Raw genomic sequence first — 21,668 nt, forward strand, 5'->3', positions numbered from 1 at the left:
TTTCCCTTGCGTATTTCTAGTTGTCAGTTTTTATTTTCAATTTCCTTGTTCAGTTGTTTAACCTTTTAATATTTTCTTCGAAATCGTTTCTTTATGTTTTTCTTCCTTCTTTACAATTTTTATTTGCATTTTAAGTTTTCCACTCTATTATATATGAGCTTTTTTGGTTATATATTAGGTATAATTTTTCCCTTAGTAGTATTATAATACATATATTTGAATTTTGTGGGAAAGTAAGTTGCATATCAATGAGCAATATTGCGTTTAAAAATGTTATCAATGAATTGTATAAACATTTGAAATTAGTTACTCCTCAAATTACCAACTTATTTACATACCTTTCACTGTGGGTGTATTCAGTAATAATACTGTTACGACAGCGAAAGTGACGTGACGCTGGTAACACGTGATGAGTTTCTAGAAGGATCGGGGAACATCACAAATAATCTAGTATTTGCTAGACGCCCTCTATTCCTGTATATAAGCGCGCCAGATAAAGCGATACAATTAATCGGAACTGGAATAGCAGACAGAGAGATTAAAGATATAGACAGATAATCGAGTCATACCGTAAGTAAAATGTGTAAATCATTGTGAATTATAGCATGTGTTTAAGTTAAAGTGACTGGAAATTAAGTGTATTGCAAAGTTGAATTGAGAAAGAATAAACTAGTTTTATTTAAGAAAGGACTTGTATCGGCTGAAGTTTCTCGGAAAGAATTTCTACGGAAAATTAACAAAAGAGAACAGACGTAACAATACAAAGGTTGGATACGTTATATAATGTACTCAACTCTCTCGTATATTATGTTTTCGGCTGTTACAACAGTTTTGTAAAGAATTACCAAACAGGTGTAATAATTTATTTGCTGTGTAGAATATATAAGAAACTCAAGTAGTACTTTTTGAGATTGGGATTAATTATGATATTGACGGTGTTTTTTATACATAAAATGGTTTTATGATTCATGTACCATTAGTGACCCTGTAACCAACAAAACCATAGACCCATAAACAATTTGGTGAATAAATATTTTAGAAAAATGCCTTTTAAAAATGAACTCCGTCGATAAATGCGAGGTTATAGAATCCCACAAAATAAAAGCTTCTTTATTCATAGATGTTTTAACAAATTCAACAAATATCCTTTAATTTCTAATGCACCAGAACTCCAGAAGTGTTTTTTTCTTTGTGATGACTGCTAACATATTGAGAAAAGTCGAAGAAAAACATTTCAGACTTAAATGTCAGACTGCTAACGAAAATATACAACATTACAGATGTTTACTCTCAAGAATTCAGTGTTTATTTATTTTTCTACATGATTTATACCCTGCAGCTATAATGATAAAATTGTGGTATGATAAGGTAAAACTGATTTCTGTACGAATGTTAAATAGATCCGGAGAGTGGAAATATTATAGGTAATGTGTGTTTCAAAACTTGATCAAGTTTCAGTTTTGTATGAGAAAATAAAAAGACTGGACAACTTTGGGAGAAAATGAACACAATCTTTATTTATTACAAACTAAAACAAAATTCAGTGTGCGTAGTTGCACAAACAAGTGGATAGTTGCTTCTACTAGATTGTTGAGTAAATCGCCAGCTTTTTGTCTCTCCCGAGAAGATTCTCTGGCGAACTATTCACGATGAAAACCAGGGTAGAACTGAGAAAAAATAAATGATTCGGTTTTGCAAAAAAACTTGTGTATTTTCTTTTTCAATGGCACGTGACTGTTGTTCTCTCACAGCGTTCGCTGATTATAACACAGAGACATCATCTTCTCGGCCATCAAAGAACGTTGCAGACGTTGACTTATTTAGCATTTGTAGCAAATAATACCACAACATCACCCTGAGCGGAATAGATACTAACTACCATAGAGAACAAAGAAACAAAGCAACTAAAAGAAGTAAATTTCAATGGTTTCCTGATAAAACCGGCTAAAATATGAAATAAAAGAACGAATTCAAATATTCCTATCTTACTCAAAACAGGTAGAAAACGTATGATATGTCTGCATATCACAAAATTATAAACATTTTGAAGGGCTTATTGATAAATCTAACAACTATTTATTAACTAGGTGCTTTAAAATATCACTACCTTACAACTCAATATAAGTACTTCTAAGATAGCTGTTTCTTTTCTTTCTTTCTTTCTATATGCACTTACGCTATATCGCAAGGCTTAAACACACACATATACAAAAAATTAACAACGGCATATACATCTTTTTATATATAGACATTGTTGCGTCAGCGAGGTCACGTGACTAGTATCACGCCACTTCTTTCTCTCGAACCTTCGTGAATTGTCGGGAATTACTAGATTTGGGGTAGCCTGGTATATATATAAGATGGTCACAACGTGACGGGACAACAGTGTAGTAGTGACTAATTGAACTGCAGTCAGAGAGTGTGCAATTGAACTCGAGCACGTGAGACGTTCGTTGAGAATTATAGCGCGACTGTTGAAATTAAGTGTATCGTAAAGTTATATTCGGAAAGAATAAACCGGTTTTATTTAAGAAAGGACTTGTGTCGCTAAATTTTCGTCGGAACGAAGTTACGGAAAATCAATTAACGAACGGAGACGTAACAATATATTAGTATGCAAAATTTTTTTTAACAATAAAATGTAGATGCAATATGGAAAAGTACGAACCACCTAATGAAACATTCTTGTAATGTAAAACAAATGTTTTATATCAATATGCGGATTTACAACGCTAAAAACCGGGTTTCAATACCCGTGGTGGGCAGAGCACAGATAGGCCTTTGTGTGGCTTTGTGCTTAACTTCAAACAAACAAAACAAAACAAGTGAATAAAATATTATAATATATCCCTCGAAACTTGATCACAAACAACCCTTCTTACCCCTCCCCTCCAAGATAAATATGAGGGTTTTTATAATGCAAAAAAAATCGGGTTTCAGTACTCGCGGTGGGCAAGAGTACAGATGGTCCATTGTGTAGTTTTGCCGCTTAACAACAAAACGGTGACCTCTAAAAGCGCATCTGACATGTAGCTTTGTATAAGTTAATTTTTCATTAAATTAAACCGTGTTTACTACTGTGAAATTATATTATTACTGCGATCCCAAAATATTGAAGAATATTTTTGATAAGTCTTCAGAATTTTTAAAATGAAATTAAAGTTTTTTTCTTTCATCGTATACCTCGTATTTTAAAAACTATTTATTGAAAATACAAAAAATTGTATGTTAAAAATATCAGCACTCTTTAACTGTTTACTACACTGTTTTTGTAAATGAGTTTGGCGTCAAAAAATAAAGTGAGCTCAACACGAACAGGGTAAATCGTGTCAGAGCTTGTACGTTAGACGGCATGACTGCAGGTGAACGAGTATTACGTTGTGCTTAGAGCGGGTTATTACAATATTTTTATAACTACATATAAATAACAATTCTTTAAATTATATCAGTATTAAGTATCATGCCTTCGGTTCTTCTCACCGAATCTATTGCCGTTGAGTTAGGAGGTATAAATTATACAGAATGTTGATTACTATATAATACTAATAGTAATATTATATTACTCTTAATTAATATATTATATTTATAGCCTGTTAGTATTACCACTATTTATAGTAATGTATTCTGTTCATTGTTTTGTAGATTTTTCGGTGCCGGTGGTAGTTAGTACATAGAGTCACATAAGTATATAATGACAAAAAGTTACTAATTAGTAAGTAAAACTAAAAGTCTAGCCTTTACTTTAGTATTGAAGTATTTCTTTATAGATATATATATATTCTGTTAATTATTGCTGCAAGTTTTAGTTATATATCTCTCTTGTTCCAACTTGTCCCAAGTTAAGAAGTTATGTTTGAATTAGGATGAAAACACGAAATTGGGTCTATAAAAAGTTTAAACATCAAGCAAAAATCTAGATAGTAACTGATGTCAGAGGTATAACTATAAATCTTTCAGTAATTATACTTCTGCTAGTAGTAGTAATTATGAGTTTTAGCAGGCATTATTCAACAAAATTATTTGTATAATTTTCTGTATAAAAGATGCTTTAAGATTTTAATGTCTCATCTTCTTCCATGAAAGCAGCAATTTTTAAATGGTTGATGAACACTTCATAATTACATTTAATTAACACAACTTTATTGGATAGCATTCCAGAAAAAAAACAACAACAGATGAAATGAAAAAGAGTGAATAAAGAAACTCTATAATTGTTGTTAGTGGTTCTAGAATTTTTGCCTTTGAAACTGAAAGTGTAATTTTATTTTATTAAAACTTACAGAAAATGTTTTATCATTTTCTGTGCTTGTTATTGCAAAAGTGTTTTCATGAAAATTCCCATATTCTTGAATTTCTGTTTTCAGTTATACATATTTCAAAATTATCTTTGTCATATCACATAGTTTTAAAAAGCTGAATAAAAAAAAAAGATAAAAAGCATAATTTCTTTATGCCAGTTTACCACGTAATGCAATTAATACTTGAATATAGAAATCGGACAATATGTTATCCAAGGGATAGGAAAAAGTTTTTTGACCCATTAATGCCTTGATGCAGGAGAAAAAAATTGTGTTCATTAAGATTGTTCACAGAATTATATAAAATTATATGTTCATAGAATTACGTAAAACTATATGTCCCAAAGTGACTAAGATATTTGCATATTCATATTTATCAATTCTTGTAATGTAGTACTTCTTTTTGACTTTTCACAGTATTCTAAGTTTCCTTACAGCAAAATGGTTAATCTCATATAATGCCAAAACAAAAATTGTAACAGTTTGAAAGGATTGAGAATGCATTATTGAGTTTTATTACTTGTTGCAGCTGTGGAGCCATGGCCAGATGATGTTAAACTATATCAGCCATATGAAGGTAAGGTATAATGTATATTATTATTATTGTTTCATTCTTCCTGAAAGTGTTCATTCTCATTCTTATACTACATTCATATGTAATTTCAGTTAAACTTTTGTAATGTTTTCACAAATTCATTGATTTCTTTTGGCAATGATAAAAGTACCTGTGCAGTCTTTATCTTTAGCAATCTATATTTGGTTAGTGGAATAGCTTGCCTGATATTGTATGTGACATGTGTAGTTAGCTGGAATTCTTTTAGACTTTTGATGGAAAGATATCTGAAGTTGAAGGGTTTCATATATGATTAATTTGGTTAAAAGTGACCTTAATAACATAGATGATAGAGATAACAGGGCATAATTTGTTCCTTCAAGGATGTCTCTACATACCTACCTTTGACCAAAGGTAGAAATTTAAACTCGTCCTTTACTTTTCAGGAAATTATCAATTCGCATATTAAATCTCTTGTTAAGTGTTGGCCTCGGCTATTGATAATGGCAATTTATTCCATAAATCAATCACCCTGTTGAAAAAATGTTTCTTAGCTGGAACTTAGCCTGTCTTTTTCTAAATCTTAAACTTGCATTCTTTCATCTTGTTGTCTCCAGAATATAGCACCAAGAAGTTGGAGGCCTTTATCCTATTGATTTCCTGGATGATAATGTAAACTTCAATAACCTTACTTCTCCCCTTTCTTTCAATGAGTGAAAAAAATCTGAAGGAATTTATCCTATCCCCATAAGATATCCCTTCCATACTTGGAATCATCTTAGTAGTCCTCCTTTGAACCCTTTCCAACAAGCCAATATCTTTTTGTATGTTTGTTTATATGTCTATAAAACACTCTAAAATTCTTTTAGCTTTGCTGCTAGCAACAGAACATTGCCTTTCTGGCTTTAGAAACTTTTTCATTTTATCAAGATTTTTTTTCTTCGGCCTTGCTATCTTGGTTTCCATTTATATTAACCCTTCTATTATGTTTTAGATCTATTTGACTCAACACTGGTTTGTATAGCATGGTGATACAAATATATCTTTGAGTTTATTATAACAAGAGTTTACATTAATTTCTAATATTTAACATAAAAGACTAAAAACTATTCAAAGAAAAAAATATTTTATCAATTCAAGGCTGTTTCAACATGTTTGATATTGCTTTGGGTCAATATGACTCAAAACGTAAGAGATGTAACTAAATTCTGAATGTAAAAGAGTCAACTATGTGATCCATATTATGATAACCCAAATAATTAGTTAATGAAGGATTTAAATGTTAGATTAACATATATAATCTGTAAAATGACATAATTTTAATTAAATATACAAGTACTGGTTTGGTAGATTGAAAATAGAGAATAAAGATTGGTGAACTTAAATATGGTCAGAGGTAGTTCAAGGATACGTGAGGTGAAATTTATAGGATGTGGTGCCAGGATTAGGTTCCCTTTGAGAATTATGAACTTGAATTTGATTTTCACTAGGCTCAGAAAGATACAATATACATTTGCAAACTTGCTTATTGGCAATAAGTTAGAAATAGCTTTTGGGAAGATTGTGCTACTAGAGGGGGAATATAGTAAAAAAATCAAGGAAGTAAAACAGAAAATTGGTAGAGTTATGGTAAAGGTTGCTTTGAAAGAGGGTGAGAAAGAGTTCTGGCTTTACAAGGGTACACAGTAGTAAAAAATTAGGTAATTATTTAAGGCTATACAAGCAGGTTCAGTTATCATTCAGAAACCAGTCTCTAATAGATTTGTACTTTCTGCTGTTTGCATGTGTGAAAAAGAGATTTGCATAATGGGTAATTATATAGTGATAAAGTTATTTGTAGTTAGGAGCATAGAAAGACTAGGACTAGAACTTGTTTACCAGTTACTAAAGTATCATACATTACAGAATGTGTTGATAGATTAATTATTGGTACCAAGGAACATTTGTGTATTTCATGTGGAAGTGAATTCTGTTAGAAATTTGCTCAAACACTAAAACTAAATACTTCAAAGGATTAGGGATAGAAATAGATGTGTAGCCCTTTCATGAGTGCATCCTTGGGCTACGTGCAGGAATGAACTACTTGACAGGATCAAAAACTTCAATGAAAAATTATCAGGAATTTGCTTAGATCAACAAGTTGGCTAATTTGACCTGTAGGATAATTTTTTGGGGTAAGGATAAACTAGAAATGGGCTCGACTTCAGCTGGCTGGGGAGTAGGATGTCTTGAAGAGCTCTAAATAGATTTGTTAAAGATAGTTTAAACTTGCACAGTGGTAAGGGGACCTTAAAAATTGGAAATAAACTAATTGATAAAATAACTGGGTCAATGAGGAGTGTGGAAATAGAATATTCAGAATATAAGAAGTTAAATAATGATTTTAAAGGTAAGCGTGTTGGGTTTAAGGCTTAACATAGTACATTCAAGAATATATTTAGTTGTTATTATTCTAATGATAGATAATTCAGGACTTTAGTTGAAATAGATGATATGATGGCAATTATTGAAACTTGGTTAGATTTAGAGAACAATGATACTTGGAATTATTTTGAAATTACAAGTTATAAATTATTTAATGATGCTGTTTTTTAAAAGAGTGGCTGAGGTAGCTCGTAACATAAAAGATGAATTGCAGCTTGTTAGGATTGAAGACGTAAAAAATGACTGTACAGAAGTTAAAACTATATGGTCACAGTCAGGGCTTTCAAGTGTTGAAAATTTTTAATTGGCAATTGTTATAGGCCACCTGATAAAATTAGGTTGATGAGAAATTTTATAATGAAATCAGGGTTATACTAAAGTATACTGATGGGAAACCTTAACTCTACACACATTGATTTGGATTGTATAGAGTCAAGTAGTAAGAGCAAAAAATTTTTCTTGAAGTGATTCAAAGTGGCTTTGTATATCAAATGGTCAAAGAGCTAACGAGGTTGGGGGGAGGGATTCCATTTTATATTTATTGTTAACTACTAATGAGGATTTGATTGCAAGAGTTGAAGTGTGGGTAATATTTGGGGAAAGTAATCATTGGATAATTAGGTTTAATGTTTTGCTACATATTATAATAATAATAATAATAAGTGAAATTTTAGTTCCTAATTTCCATAAAGCCACTTTTGAAGCCATGAGACAAGACTGATCATTAGAAAATTGGGATAATGAGTTAAAAATGTGATGTGGGATAGATTTGGGAGACTTTCAAAAATAACTTGCTTTCAATTTAAGACAGGCTGATAGAAAGAAGAAAGGTATAAGAGGGAAGGCCAAGCCTAATTGGTGTACTAAAGACATAAAGCATAAAATCAAGGATAAACACAGTAAGTTTAACAAGTTTAGATTGACAGATAGGCTGAAAAATGTGCAGAACTGTAGGAAAGCTAAAGATGTTGTTAAAAAACAAATTAGGACATCCTAAAGGGATTATGAGAAACAGATAGCTGATAATGTTGAAACTAACACCCAGGACATTTTTTAAGTGCATTAACAGTAAACAAGATATTAAAATTGGAATTGGGCTTTTAAAGGATGCTGATGGCAAGATATTTGTTGAAGATTGTTCTGTTTTTGGAAGAGAAGATATTACAATATTCTTGACCTTTAGTGTTCTTTGGGAAGTATTGCAATTCACCTGAATCATGTAGATATTAATACCTTGATGGCAAGTAGTAAGACTGAGATTTAAGGTAAATAAAGCACTATAGTCAGAAAAGTTTTTTCTAGAGTTTTAAGAGGTCAACGATTAAATACATGAACTTTCTCTCTCATTTGTGGTAGACCACTGAACAATGTGCAAGTAACTGTGAGTTGGAGAGTAACTAAAGTTAATCCTATATTTATAGGGGGGTTGATAAGAATTGCTCTGGAAATTATAGGTCAAATAGTCTGACTTCTAAAAGCTTGAATATGTTTTCTTTGTAGTTTAAAATTAGAGGAGACCATAACTATTAATGATTTATCTTACACATTTCAGTTTTTAAGTAGGTATTTTGATCTAACTACTATTCTATCCTCACATAAAATAATCATTAATAAACTCTTTCCAACCATGTCACTATTTTGTATTCTGTTTACGTAATATAACTTGAGAGTAACCATGAGTTTTAATATATTGTCATTAAGAAACTTTACATAACATAGTGTAGCATGTTACTTAATATACTACTTGACATCTTAAACTATTGGACTGCTTTTTACATTTATATGTTTCTTCAAAACCTTGAAAGTTGTTTTCTTTGTAAATTATCTCTTGTGAATAAATTAAAACCCTAAAGTAAAACTTGTATGTTAAACCTATTACAATTATTAATTTACTTTAGTTTGAAATTATGTTTAAAACCACTACAGCCAGTTCAGTTATGGTATAACATTTGACTTGCTTTTCTTATTAAGTGGAAATCTTATCATTATTTTTTGGATCAGTGTTATGTGAATTTAAAAGATGCTTTATTTTTTCTTATAGTGGAACAAATCTTATTGCCAGATAATGCTAGTTGTTTAAGTGTACAGGCTTTTCTAAAGATGGCTTCTTTGGATTTTCAAGTGCAAATGAGATCAAATGCAGAAAGCATGTCACCATCAGGTATGTTGTTCATCATATTGTTTCATTGTAATTCTGCATACTTTTCATAATATTATTATATACATATTTAATACAGTTAATTTATTAAAGTACCATTATCGGGTGATTTATTGGTCCTTTTTTTTGGAGTATAGATTGTGAGTAACATTTCATTTGAAAGTTTGATTTGACCACAATAACAAGATGAACTATGTTACTAGCAAGTTTATGCTTTACTAGCTGGAGTACCCATCCATTGGACGAGTGAAATAAAAACTCGTTTGTAACAAAGGATAGCAAATTCTGCTTCTATTTTTTTTTTCTTAACATAATAAACCTTAGAAGTGTAACAAAAATACATAAAGGTACCAATACAGGAAAAAAAAGCAAGACGTACTTTCCCCAGAAGATCCCAACAACACAGAAACCATGCGTGTAAGGAAAGGGCTAAAGAAGACAAATGTGGAGGTAATTAAGGAGAGGGTATCCCTCAAAAAAACCTTCAGAATCTCAGTGGAGTATCTCGGAAAGGAGGTGAATGATGGACAAGTACCATGGGACAGTCGATAGGGTAAGACAAAGGTGGGAAAAATAGGCAAGGGATAAATGAACAGGATGATCAGGGTCAACCCCCCAACATTGGCAAAAGCGATTCCAGCTGTTGCGAATCAAGAAATGGAAATTCAGCCTACTGGTAGGCTAAAGCAAATTGATCTGAAATACAAAATGCTTGCTCTGCATGAACTCTAATATGTGGGAAGGGGAAAACAAAATACTGATATAAAGTGGTATCATGTAAAAAAGAAAGAAGAAGATTATAACAAATTGGGGAAATTGATAAAACAGAACATCTGAAAAAGCTGTATTAGGCCTAGTTGATTCTGCAGTAGCGATATAGGAAGACACAGTAAAATCACAAGATTAGTTTTTCTTTGAGATACAATAATATTAGAAATTTTAGTTTGCCTATATTTTTTGTAGGTAAAGTGCCTTTCATCAGATGTGGAGCTTTTGTTGTAGCAGAAATGGACCCTATTGTGGCTTTTGTGAATACAAAGGTATGAATGTAAACAGAATTCAGTAATATAAGCATTAAGTGCACTCATTTGTTGATGGAGTTCATTTCCCCAAAAGGGGGCCAAAGTTACCTGGATGGGTCATCTGTTTTAACCACTTGCACAACCATACAGTAGTGTGTTGTCTGTACATCATTTCAGTAGACACTAAAATGACATCGCATAAGAGATGCTTAACATTACAATTTATACTGTTGTGACATCAGTAAAATGTACTCGTGCCATGAATCTTGAGAAGAGTTATGCACTCTATAGGCTACAACATGACATATGAACTTGAAAAGCAATAAATTAAAATATTTGTTACTCATAACTTTGGTTTTATTTAATCTTGAAACAGAACACTTTTGAGGAACCTGTGGAAATAAATCTAGTTTATATACAGTTTATATAACATATTAAATGTTAGGCCTATGTTAATAGTTAGGCCTATCACTTCTATGGCAGTTAACTTCACGCTGAACTTTTTCTTGCCCGTGACTTTACTCTCTTCTACTACTGTTTGTCTGCTGTTTCCACTCTTCTTACACTATTTATATGTTTATCACTTAATTGTCTGCCTGCCTTCTAGAAATCTCTATATTCTCAACGTCAGTGTATTGCATACAACATTCAATAGTCTCAACATCAATGAATTATAAACACAACTTCCAACAATCATCTGCTTTTTAACTCTCTTATTATAAAAAAAAGCTAAACAATCATAAAATATAAACTCACAAAATAAATAAATTAATAATACCTACACTAGACAGTCTTTTATATCATGACAATCACCTTGCCCAGTACTAGAGGGTCACAGTTTCTAAAATCTGGGTTAAATGTTTTGTAGTCATGCATTTTCCAAAAAAGTATCTTTAATTGGGAATATCTAGAATAACAAAAATTATATTTTCTTAAAACTTATTAAATATAAAGCATAACATTCATTTAAATGCTCTATAAGGGAAGGGAGCTTGCCTAATGTTTTTTGTTGTTACTGTTTTCTCACTACAAGAGTATGTGAGGCTATAGATCCAAAATATTTTTTTTTATAAAGATATTGAAAATTCATCCATGGATATCCATATTACTGATGTAATTTCTCATAACTGCTGTAATGACAAAATGAGTAACAGAATTGGGTGGACAACATGAAACAAATTTTTGTAATACAAGTGAGAATAAAGATGGTTCTATAAGGGAAAAATTATTTATTTGTGAACAAAATTTAGATTGTTATTTATATGTTTTAAAAACCGAAAGATCTGTAATTTTGTCATAATAGGGAAGCTCTTATTCTTTTAAGGGAATTAAATTGAATCAAAATGTTTACTTTACAAACTTTCAAAAATGTGTTTTTAAACTTAAAAATCTAAAATGGTTTTTATCATAATATTTTTAAGTGAAAAATGTCTGAAGTTTCATACAGATAATTAATGTTTAACATTTTAACATATTTATAGTTTAAGATAATAATAACTATTTATTATATTATATTTATATAAAACAAACATTACAACAGAACTAAAATTTAACAATTATTTTCCATTATCGATCCTAGTCTAGTTGATGGCATTAAGTCATAACAAATAATGTCTCTGGTCATAGCACTCATAGATATTCCATCTATCAGACAAAATCCAGATGCTGATGTTAAACTATCCAGCAGCTGTTAAAAATCATTTAAGGGTTAAAAGTTGAGTGCTTACAGCCACAACGTCTCAACTCCTACTGCCTTTCCTTGTCTGCAGCCAATTATGGGAAGGCAGTTATTTTAATACTCAAACATAACCTTAAAGTAGGAATAAAACCACCCTACAAATTCTACAAGGTGAAACTCCCAACCTCCACCCTTTTATTTACAAAATGAGGTTAAACATAACAAAAAACACCCTACCTTAATAGTTCTTAAGTTCTCAAATAGTATATATTATTAAATTCTGGCCAAAGCAACCTACCTATGTAGATCAGAACTAAAAATTGACTTGTTAATGAATAATAGTTAATATACTGTTCTTCCTTGTAATGATCAGAATGTATTGATTCATTAGTTGACTACTCTCGCTGTTTGTCATATATCTTTGAACTGACTGAAAAATAATATTTATATAGTATTTCATACAAGGTAGTTGTGTATAAAAAGAAAAGAAAAATTAGCATATAACTTACAAACCACTTAATGGAATTCATAGGTCACTACTTGCATTAAAAAAGTCCAGCAGGTATAAAGTTGCTTAAAAATTATAGGAAAAAAGTCAAATCATGAGCAATAAGGTTTCAATGCATATTTTAAGGAGTGGCTTACAGGTTAAGTAGGATCTCTTGTTGCATTTTGACAAGTTAAATTAAAACTCCTGTTTTATTTTTACAAATTAAATTAAAACTCTTGTTGAGTTACAAATTAAAATATTAATTATATTTCATTTTGACAAGTTAAGTTGAAACTCCTGTTGTATTTTTACTTTAGGGTATTCGGCTTAACGATCACTTAAGTGATGCTGAGAAGGCTGACATGAGGGCTTATATGTCATTGGTTAATTCTGTTCTTGCCAATGCAGAGGTAAGTTAATCAGTCAGTTGACATACCAACATTTTTCACATACATATAAGGTTCATGTTTTTGCTCTATACTGATTATCTTATGTAAATATTTCATTTCTAAGCAATCTAAACAAAAGTGATATAAGTCCATAATTCTTTAATAGCTGTTTATCTTGGACATTGACGTTTTTAGAAGACTACAACACTTGTAAGGTGGACTATTAATAATATTATATATTTTTGTGATATTTTTAATTATACATAATTGATTCTTATGTATGTCCTAAGTACATTGGTTCATATGTATTAATATTTTTTGTATGCATACTTGATGTTTATAATTATATATAATTGACATTTAAATATGTCACAAAAAAGAGTAGCCCAAGAGTTGGTGGTGGGAGGTGATGACTAGCTGCCTTCCTTCAAGTCTTTCAATGCTAAATTAGGGATGGCTAGTGCAGATAGCTCTTGTGTAGCTTTGCACAAAATTCAAAACAAATCAATTATTGCACTAAAGTGAAGTTTTTGGTGTATTTCAATTTCTATATTTTCATTGTAACTGATTTGTTAATTGGGTTGCATAGCCAAATATTTGCTTGATTGAAAGTTGATTTTTTAAGTTAAGCTTTTAATTCTTTCTAAGTGAAAACACATGCATATATAAGAATGTCAGGAATCTTTTCTACACAGTAGGAAAGTCTTTAGCAAAAAAATTAAATTCAAATTTTTAACTGTAAATTTTGCCATTAGTTGCATCTGATTTGTCCTTCAGAAAATTTATCATATCTTTGTGATTACAGAACACAATTATTATTATTATTATTACAGTTGTACATTTGTTGGTGTCACAATGAGACATTTCAAGAGGTGAGTCCTTTCTATTCTAGACTTTATAATTGTAATAAGACGTAAGATTAGGCACAAAAGATAATATACCTTATTTTTTCATTGAATGGTAAATTATTGTTGTTTTGTCTTATAGTCGTTTAATTTACTGTTCTATTTGTTGAAATTTGACATTATAATAACAGTGTAAGTGTTTTTGTAATAAAATATTGCTTGAAATTAATTTATTTATCTGATTAGCTTATAAAGCTGGTGACATATTTTATATCAATAAATATCAGTTTGAAGCATCAAGGTTTAGTTTTTCAAAACTAAACTCCTGACAATTATTTAGCTCTTTTGAAAGATCTACAATAAATATTTTAAACCATAAGGCAGAAATATGCAATAGAAACCTCTTCTTCAAAAATAGAGTTTTCAGATATTAGAAATGTGTAGATTCGAAAAGATAACTTTTTTTCTTCTATATAAGTGACGAATGATGACAAGTACTTCCTAACCCTTGTTTTTTATTGGAAAAGTTTTGTGTGCTTAATTGAGTAAATAATACATCACTATCTTCGGATGGTTTCAGTGTCATCTTTCACAATTACTTTATATCAGTTACACTCGTTTTACAAATAAAGTAATTGTGAAAAATTACACTGAAACCATCCTATCAGTTTTACTTATTTTACAAATAAAAAATGTTGGAATTACATTAGTACTAGGCTAAAAGACACAACCAATAAAAGCATAGCTTTTTATTTAACAAGAAACAAAGTGACTTTTTTTTTTTCTTATTGGTAGATATATGATATGCCTGTATCTTTTATACGGTTTACCGTAAAAGGTAACAAAAAATAGGAGTCCTCATGATTTTTTTCAAGTATAATTCTGTCTTCTCAGTAATAAATCATATAAACTTCTATTGTTGGAAGGATCTTTTGTGTGCGTGTGTTCATTTATTTTGTGAGCTAATCCTAGGGTGGATATATTAGGCTGAATGGTGTAACTGAACAACAATGTAGCAAAATAGAGAAGCAAGTAAAATAAAATCATACCTGAGAATAAGATAGCACAAAATAAAAAAACATATAAAGATGGAAGGTCATGTTTATTACTTTTAATGAAGAATGGCTTGGGAGAAATGAAACCATCTGTTAAAGAAGAAATTATCTATACACGAGTTTGTCATCTTGGACATGCTGAAAATATCTTCAGTGAAGCTATTTAGTTTTGTGCTTTGAAGCATGGTTACTTAGCAATAAAATCTTGATGATGTATGGGCTCTTTAAAACCAGATTGTACAATAATTAGTGCAGGTTGGATCTGTGGTAGGACTGTGGATTTTGGAACTAGTGAGTTAGGCTAGAGTTTGTGCTATATCACAAAATATCCCCCACACTTTAGCTGTGGTTTTGTTACAAGAGTGACAGTCACTCGCTTAAAATGGACGATGTGTGATAGAGTGATGCTGACTGGCTGCCCTCCCTCTGATGTATAGTTCAAAATTAGGGACAATGGTAAATAGTGTTAGTAGTTACGCCATAAATACATAATACAAATACAATAATAACTTGTCAATTTTATAAGTAAAAGTAGAAAACAGACTTGCTGTTATGTATCTGTCAAGTCTAGACGTGATGTGAATTTTCGTATTCTGCTTGATCTCATAAATGAGTAAAATTCATATCAGACCATAAAAAATAAAAGATTAACCATTTCACTCTAAACTAATTCTCAAACTCAATATGTTTATAGAACTGATTGGATAAAAATGAAAGAAAGATTAATTATTTTCACACTTTCCAGGATGGCAAAGTGTGTTTTATTATTTTCTAAAAGGCTACTTTGGTTGCCAGAAGTATAAGTTAAAGTTAAAATCGGTAATCATTTTGTGATATTTATTACACACTAGTAGTCTATCAGGCTTCATGTTGTTGTGTTTTTTATCATCTTTGTATTACTTGCTGTATAATTTATTACTGTATATTTTTTGTTTCATGTTCAACTTGAAAACGTGTGTTAGTATTGTTGATTTCTTATGGTTTCTGATAAGTGCTTTATTTATTTATTATTTTATTTACTATGTTTGCACTTTTTAATTTCTCATAAAATATCAAATGCCTCACATAAAGTGTACCAACATTATTGAAGTCATGAAGTTCTTAGCATTTTAGTAGAACTTTCATTTAGCTAACAGATCTTCCAAAGCACTATCTCTTTTTATTAGAAACAACGTAAATCAGAAGGATTGTGGGTAGCATTGGATGCCTTAAATATTCTATTAATCATCTAACCAGCAAATGAACAGAAGTCTTGTGTGCTATATACTAATGCATTTTATCAGTTATTGTGATAATACTCTCATCACCTGTCATCACCCAATTTGTATGGTTAACTTCGTAGCAAGAAGAGTACTATTTAATCTAAGTTTCCTAATTAGATAATGTAAACTTCTATATTTTATTTTTCAAGTAGTTTCTTGTTAATTAAACCAAAGAATTTTAAATTAGTTAGATATTTTTGGTACAAACTAATCTGGTATAAAATACTTGTGAAAGTTGATGCTTTTTCAATGTGGGAAAAAAAAATTATTTTTGGTATACAAAAGGATTTATAACTCACTATACAGATTTTGTACGATTGTTTTTGTATGATGAAAACTTAGGTCACGAAACCACGCTATGGTTCTGTATATCCATGGCCACTGAACCATGTTTTGTGTTGGCGAAAGAAGAAGAGCATTAAAAAGAAGTTGGCATCTGTTCAGTGGTTGGACAAAAGTTTAGAGGAGGTAAGCCAGTTTATAAGATATTTAAAAAATGGCATGAGTAAAGAGTTGACTAATGTGCTGTTGTAGATTGGATCCTTTACAGTCCATATGTTATTTATTGCATTGTGAAATGAAAGATTATGTAAAAACCTAAAGTTTTCTTATGAGTTGTTCACAATGGTTCAACATCTGAACTTAACCTTTCATCTCCAGCTTATTTGTAAGGAAATGTTTATAGTGTTTAGTCACTCACAGATAACAGTAAAAAAAAGAAGTATTGCAATGTTATGGTTTTAAATGAAGAAAGTTGGTGAGGCAGTGTTGGTCTAACATCAGATTTTACCCACTGCATATAAATAATCTTTAAGATGTTCTTTTGGCTGCCATCTTGGTACAGCCCAGTTGAGGAGTTGTAATATTGAACAAAAGGCCACCAGCACAGTGGCTTTTGATACATAAAAGCTAGATCTGGAAATATCGTGTACAAAATAACATTTCACATATAGATTGTTAGCTGCCATCATGGTTCAACCCAGCAGATACACTGCAATACCTAACAAAGGCATTCTGGGTAATGGCTTTTCATAGATGAAAGAGGTTTACTTCAGATACTTTACTTACACACTTCTGATTTGAAATCTGTAACACACTAATTAAGGGGATTGTAAAAAAACAAACAAAATCATAAATCTTAGACCTATAGGTGTTATTATATTGGTCGTCTGAAGTAGTGGAGCATATGAAAACCATACTGTAATACATATGTAATATAAGTTTATTGTGTTCTAACACTGTTTATTAAGTATAGTACAGTATCCTGCTTTATTGCGTTTATTGGATATTTTGAAATGGCCTCAATTCTCCTTCAGTAATTTTTAATTAAATGTAACATATTAAATAAACCCAACTTTACATTACTCTAAATAAAATATTTTTTTTCCCTATTTTCTTGTGTTTATATTTACTACCCTAAATAATGAATTTGTTTTGTTTGATATTGTAGTAGTTACTTAGCTCTTCAATAGATGGCGCGAAATATTACAACAACAATTACAAATATTTTCCATTACTTGATGTACTTACTTAGAAAAGTTAACTTGATGCATAATTACTTTATCAACGATTAAGTTATTCAAGTTCATGTGAAACAAAATTAGTTTATTCTTTATGTAGCATAGTAATTCGAAGAACGCACGAGTGAAAGCAAAGAAGAATATACTGTAATAAGCCTAATATCATAGCTAATCATATTAAGCAAATAAATTATATTTATTATAATTTTTTAAGACATTCATAAATTGCAATTTTAGGTAAAAATTAACAACACAATATTAGTTATTGTTATTTTAAAAACTGATTGTTTATTCATGTATTACTTTTTTTATGTTTTTTCTTAGTATTTATTATAATTAACTTTACTATCATTCGCAAGAACTGGAGAACCAGCAAGCTAGTCTTCTTGTTAACAGAGCGGGTCAAGCAGCTTTAGTGTTAACGGGAGAAAGCAAAATTAGTAATTCTAAGAACCCTTCAGTGAAAGCAAAGAATGATATGGCAACCACACCACATCTGCTATATCCAGTGTTGACGAGGCCTTTCGTACAATGCCAGAGCTAATCAGGCCGACGAGGATATAACAAACATAATTAATGCTAGAAAAACCCATAGGTTCAAGAAGTCTTGATAGAAATGAATAGAAACCCTATAACCCGAGCGCTTTCAAAAGGAGGACCTTTCTTCTTAAGGAGCAGACTAGGAACGGTCAGACATAATAATGGTCTAAATGCTGTATATATCATCACTTTTTATGAAAGACTGTTATGGTGTGAACCAGATTAAGCAAGTAGAGTAGAGTTTGCTTTTTTACCGATTCATTAAAACCTGTAACTATTTAGACACCATGCTATCACATAAACTCGTAAATAGAGGGCGCGCAAAAACTTTACGTTTATGTGATACTTAGTACGGCGTATAAATAGTTTCAGGTTTCAGTGAAACGTAGGAGAGAACCATTGGAAATTCCTAAAAGAGGGGTCTGATTTTCTATTTCATGGCTCTGTAACCAAATAAGTTTGAAGGTAATAAAAATGATCCTTTGCTTGAGCGATGAGAACATCATAATGAGTAATTTACGTTAAATTTCATACTTTTTGGAGAGGTGGTAAATGAATTAAGAGAAAAGGTGACAACTAGAGAGAAAATGTCGCAATTCTCACACTTGGGAAAATTGATGATTTTTTTAAATATTGCCTTATGAAATTAAGAACTTAAAACTTGTATAACGTTAAAATTTGGATTATTAGCTACGTTTTTATGCCAAGTTTATTTATATACCACGATGAAAAAAAAAGTAGTCTGATTAAATTTTGAATGTTACTCAGTAAAACATCCTGACATGCGCACAAAATAATGACCACTCTAAAAGAGTGAATCGGTGGAAAATAAAGCTTCACAAGCATGGTGCTGTTGCTATTGGGGGGAAAAAAAATAATAATATTAATATTATTTGTCACTATGCGGTAGTGCAGTACTCTTGTAGTTTTACCAAGATTCCCCCCCCCCCCAAATGCTGTAGATTAGAATGCAAAGTTCTCAAATGATACTAACGGCGTTGACATTGAGAAGTTGAAACGTATCTCTTACGTATTTCGTCCTTTAGAACCACGACATCAATTTACTTATGAACAATGTGAAGTTGGAGGTTTGAAACTTATTTTACGCTGGACTACTTGAATGGTTTAAATAGTTTTAAGTAGATTTTCCGACACAACGAGACACCGGGACCAACATATTTGACCACATTCGCTCGCCGAGGGAGTATTGTCGAAACGAAGTCACAGTGGAATATTTTGGTATCTGCACGCAAGAATATCGCGTCCAAAAATAAAAATTCAAGCGCTACTCTAAAATGTTATATGCTCTAACAAACTACTTCATTCTACTGCTATATAAACAATAAAAATCGCTTTTAATCCGCGTTGGGATTACCTGAATAAACGAGCCTCGTTAAACAGACATGTTGGCCGTGGCCTATAAATATAGATCGCGCGTTCGATTAGAAAAAGGCCGCATGAAACCGATTTTTTTTTTACAATGGAAATAAGTTAAATGCAAATACAAGTCGAAAATACATGTTATTATACACAAGGACTCTCCTAAAAATGTTATTATAGTGAGAATTACGCCACTACAGTATAATCCTCCGATTAGTCGATTTAGATCTCTTTTCCGCTTTATATCAAATCCAATATCTCCTGGAAATTGGTGTCCACCTGTATTGTTCTCACAACTCGCTACACGGCAATACTCGAGCATATTTCCTCAGAAAACTTCCAAGACCTCACGCTTTACGAATCTAAACGTGCTTCCATGAAAGAGATACACAGAAGTATGCCGTAAACCTCCGTTGCGCCGCCCTGGTGGCTGATGAGCCGATCAAATCCAATATTTATCGTTCGGATTGCTTATTCTAACTATTAGAGCAAGTGCCGGATATTTACATCTGCTAGAAACTTTGTTATTATCAAATGCTGAACGTGGCCCAGTGGTTAGCGTGCCATTTTATGGATTTGTGGATCCGATGTTCGAGTCTCGTTACCGAAAATAAATAATGCTCTGCACTGTAGGGCATGAAATAATAAGTCATTAACTTAAAAGGGCCTGGAAATGTTAGCACCACTTTTTCGTCATTATGATATGAAGTAATATATCTCATTAGGGCATGGCATAGTGATTGTCACGCCTGACTACCCTTTGAAAAATCCTACGTTCGAGCCACGATACATAGTTGAAAAATTCTATGACGAGGAACCCACTTTGAGACTAATAATGGCTGGAGACGGCTTGAATGGGTAATGAAGAAAAACTTTAATATAAGTTTAACATAACAGCAAATGTTTTTCTTCATTACCCATTCAAGCCGTCTCCAGCCATTAATAGTTGTAAAATGCTTCGTACTTCCAGCTGTGGTGGCGTTACTAGTGTGACAGTTAATCTTTCTATTCCGTTAAGAATAGGTGCATAGGCGGCGGGTGCTACTGACTGGTCGCAAATCAGTTCTGATGTGCAAGTATCGTATAAATAATATTTTGTAATGATTTCGAGTACTTATGTTATTTGTGAACAAAGCAGTGGTGTGTAACACGTGTTGTATGTTTAAAAAGTGATAAAAATACAGACATTTCAAAGAAATGTGTTGCACTCATTCAAAGTATCATTATGTTTTCACCACGTGCGTGTGTTTGTCAGCAAGATTTCTCGAAAACTGCTGAATGGATTTGAACAATGACCCAACTTAGAAGTGATTAGTTTTTGGAGGTTTAAGGTCATGAAATTCCAAAAAAATATCCCTATCTGTTAACATGAAGTCAGATTTTTCACAATATTTTTGCTTTATAATTCAGTCAAAAATGATCGGATTTTGATTTTGATGGACATGTGTAGAATATTATTCCTCATTGTTCTGCCTAGTATGGTTCGTGTCCGATGATAGCGACGGACATATTTTCTTATTTTTTGAGAGCCGAATATGATCAACACTGCGTGGCGGAGCTATGCGCTCTAATGAGTACCTCTCTAGTTATATGTGTGTTGGTAGTTAGGAAAATTTTACGAGCTTACGATTTTGAACGCTTTACTATATCACGTTGTAAATCATGCGTTAATGCTGTGTGTTTTCGTTTAGTGTATTCTAGTGGAAGTCCACTTTGGTGGACTTCTCTGGTTTGTCTGTTTTTGATGAAATTTGCATCAAGTATTACATTCATCTTCGTGTTTAATTAGCTTGAAAAATAATTGCATATTTAATTTTGATGTTAGAAGGTTTTGGAATTTTTACTATATAATTTGTATGCTTCAGAAAAGTTCCTGATAATTAATGGTGTATATTATTTAGATTGTCTGACGAAATGCAAAAAAAACTATCGTTCATTCTCGTAGAATAACATACATTACTTAGGAATTAAATGCAAAATAGTCTGTATAGAGTAAGGGTAAAATGTAAAATTCATATATTGAAAAAGAAAGATATTGATTTCATATTCATTAT

At 31.3% G+C, this 21,668-nt stretch overlaps 1 protein-coding gene across 1 annotated transcript in view; it reads left to right on the forward strand.

The window, feature by feature from the left end:
* Positions 1 to 3,314: 3,314 nt before the first annotated feature.
* The window catches only part of LOC106462849 (metaxin-2-like), a 28,575-nt gene continuing 10,221 nt past the window's right edge, over positions 3,315 to 21,668 (forward strand). Inside the window, exons 1-7 of the mRNA XM_013922813.2 lie at positions 3,315 to 3,506; positions 4,828 to 4,875; positions 9,317 to 9,436; positions 10,397 to 10,473; positions 12,941 to 13,033; positions 13,846 to 13,884; positions 16,517 to 16,642. Coding sequence (XP_013778267.1) covers positions 3,461 to 3,506; positions 4,828 to 4,875; positions 9,317 to 9,436; positions 10,397 to 10,473; positions 12,941 to 13,033; positions 13,846 to 13,884; positions 16,517 to 16,642 — 549 coding nt within the window. The 5' untranslated portion in view covers positions 3,315 to 3,460. The remainder of the gene's footprint in view (positions 3,507 to 4,827; positions 4,876 to 9,316; positions 9,437 to 10,396; positions 10,474 to 12,940; positions 13,034 to 13,845; positions 13,885 to 16,516; positions 16,643 to 21,668) is intronic.

This window comes from Limulus polyphemus, unplaced genomic scaffold (genome assembly GCF_000517525.1).
Source record: "Limulus polyphemus unplaced genomic scaffold, Limulus_polyphemus-2.1.2 Scaffold1267, whole genome shotgun sequence".
Lineage (NCBI taxonomy): Eukaryota > Metazoa > Arthropoda > Merostomata > Xiphosura > Limulidae > Limulus > Limulus polyphemus.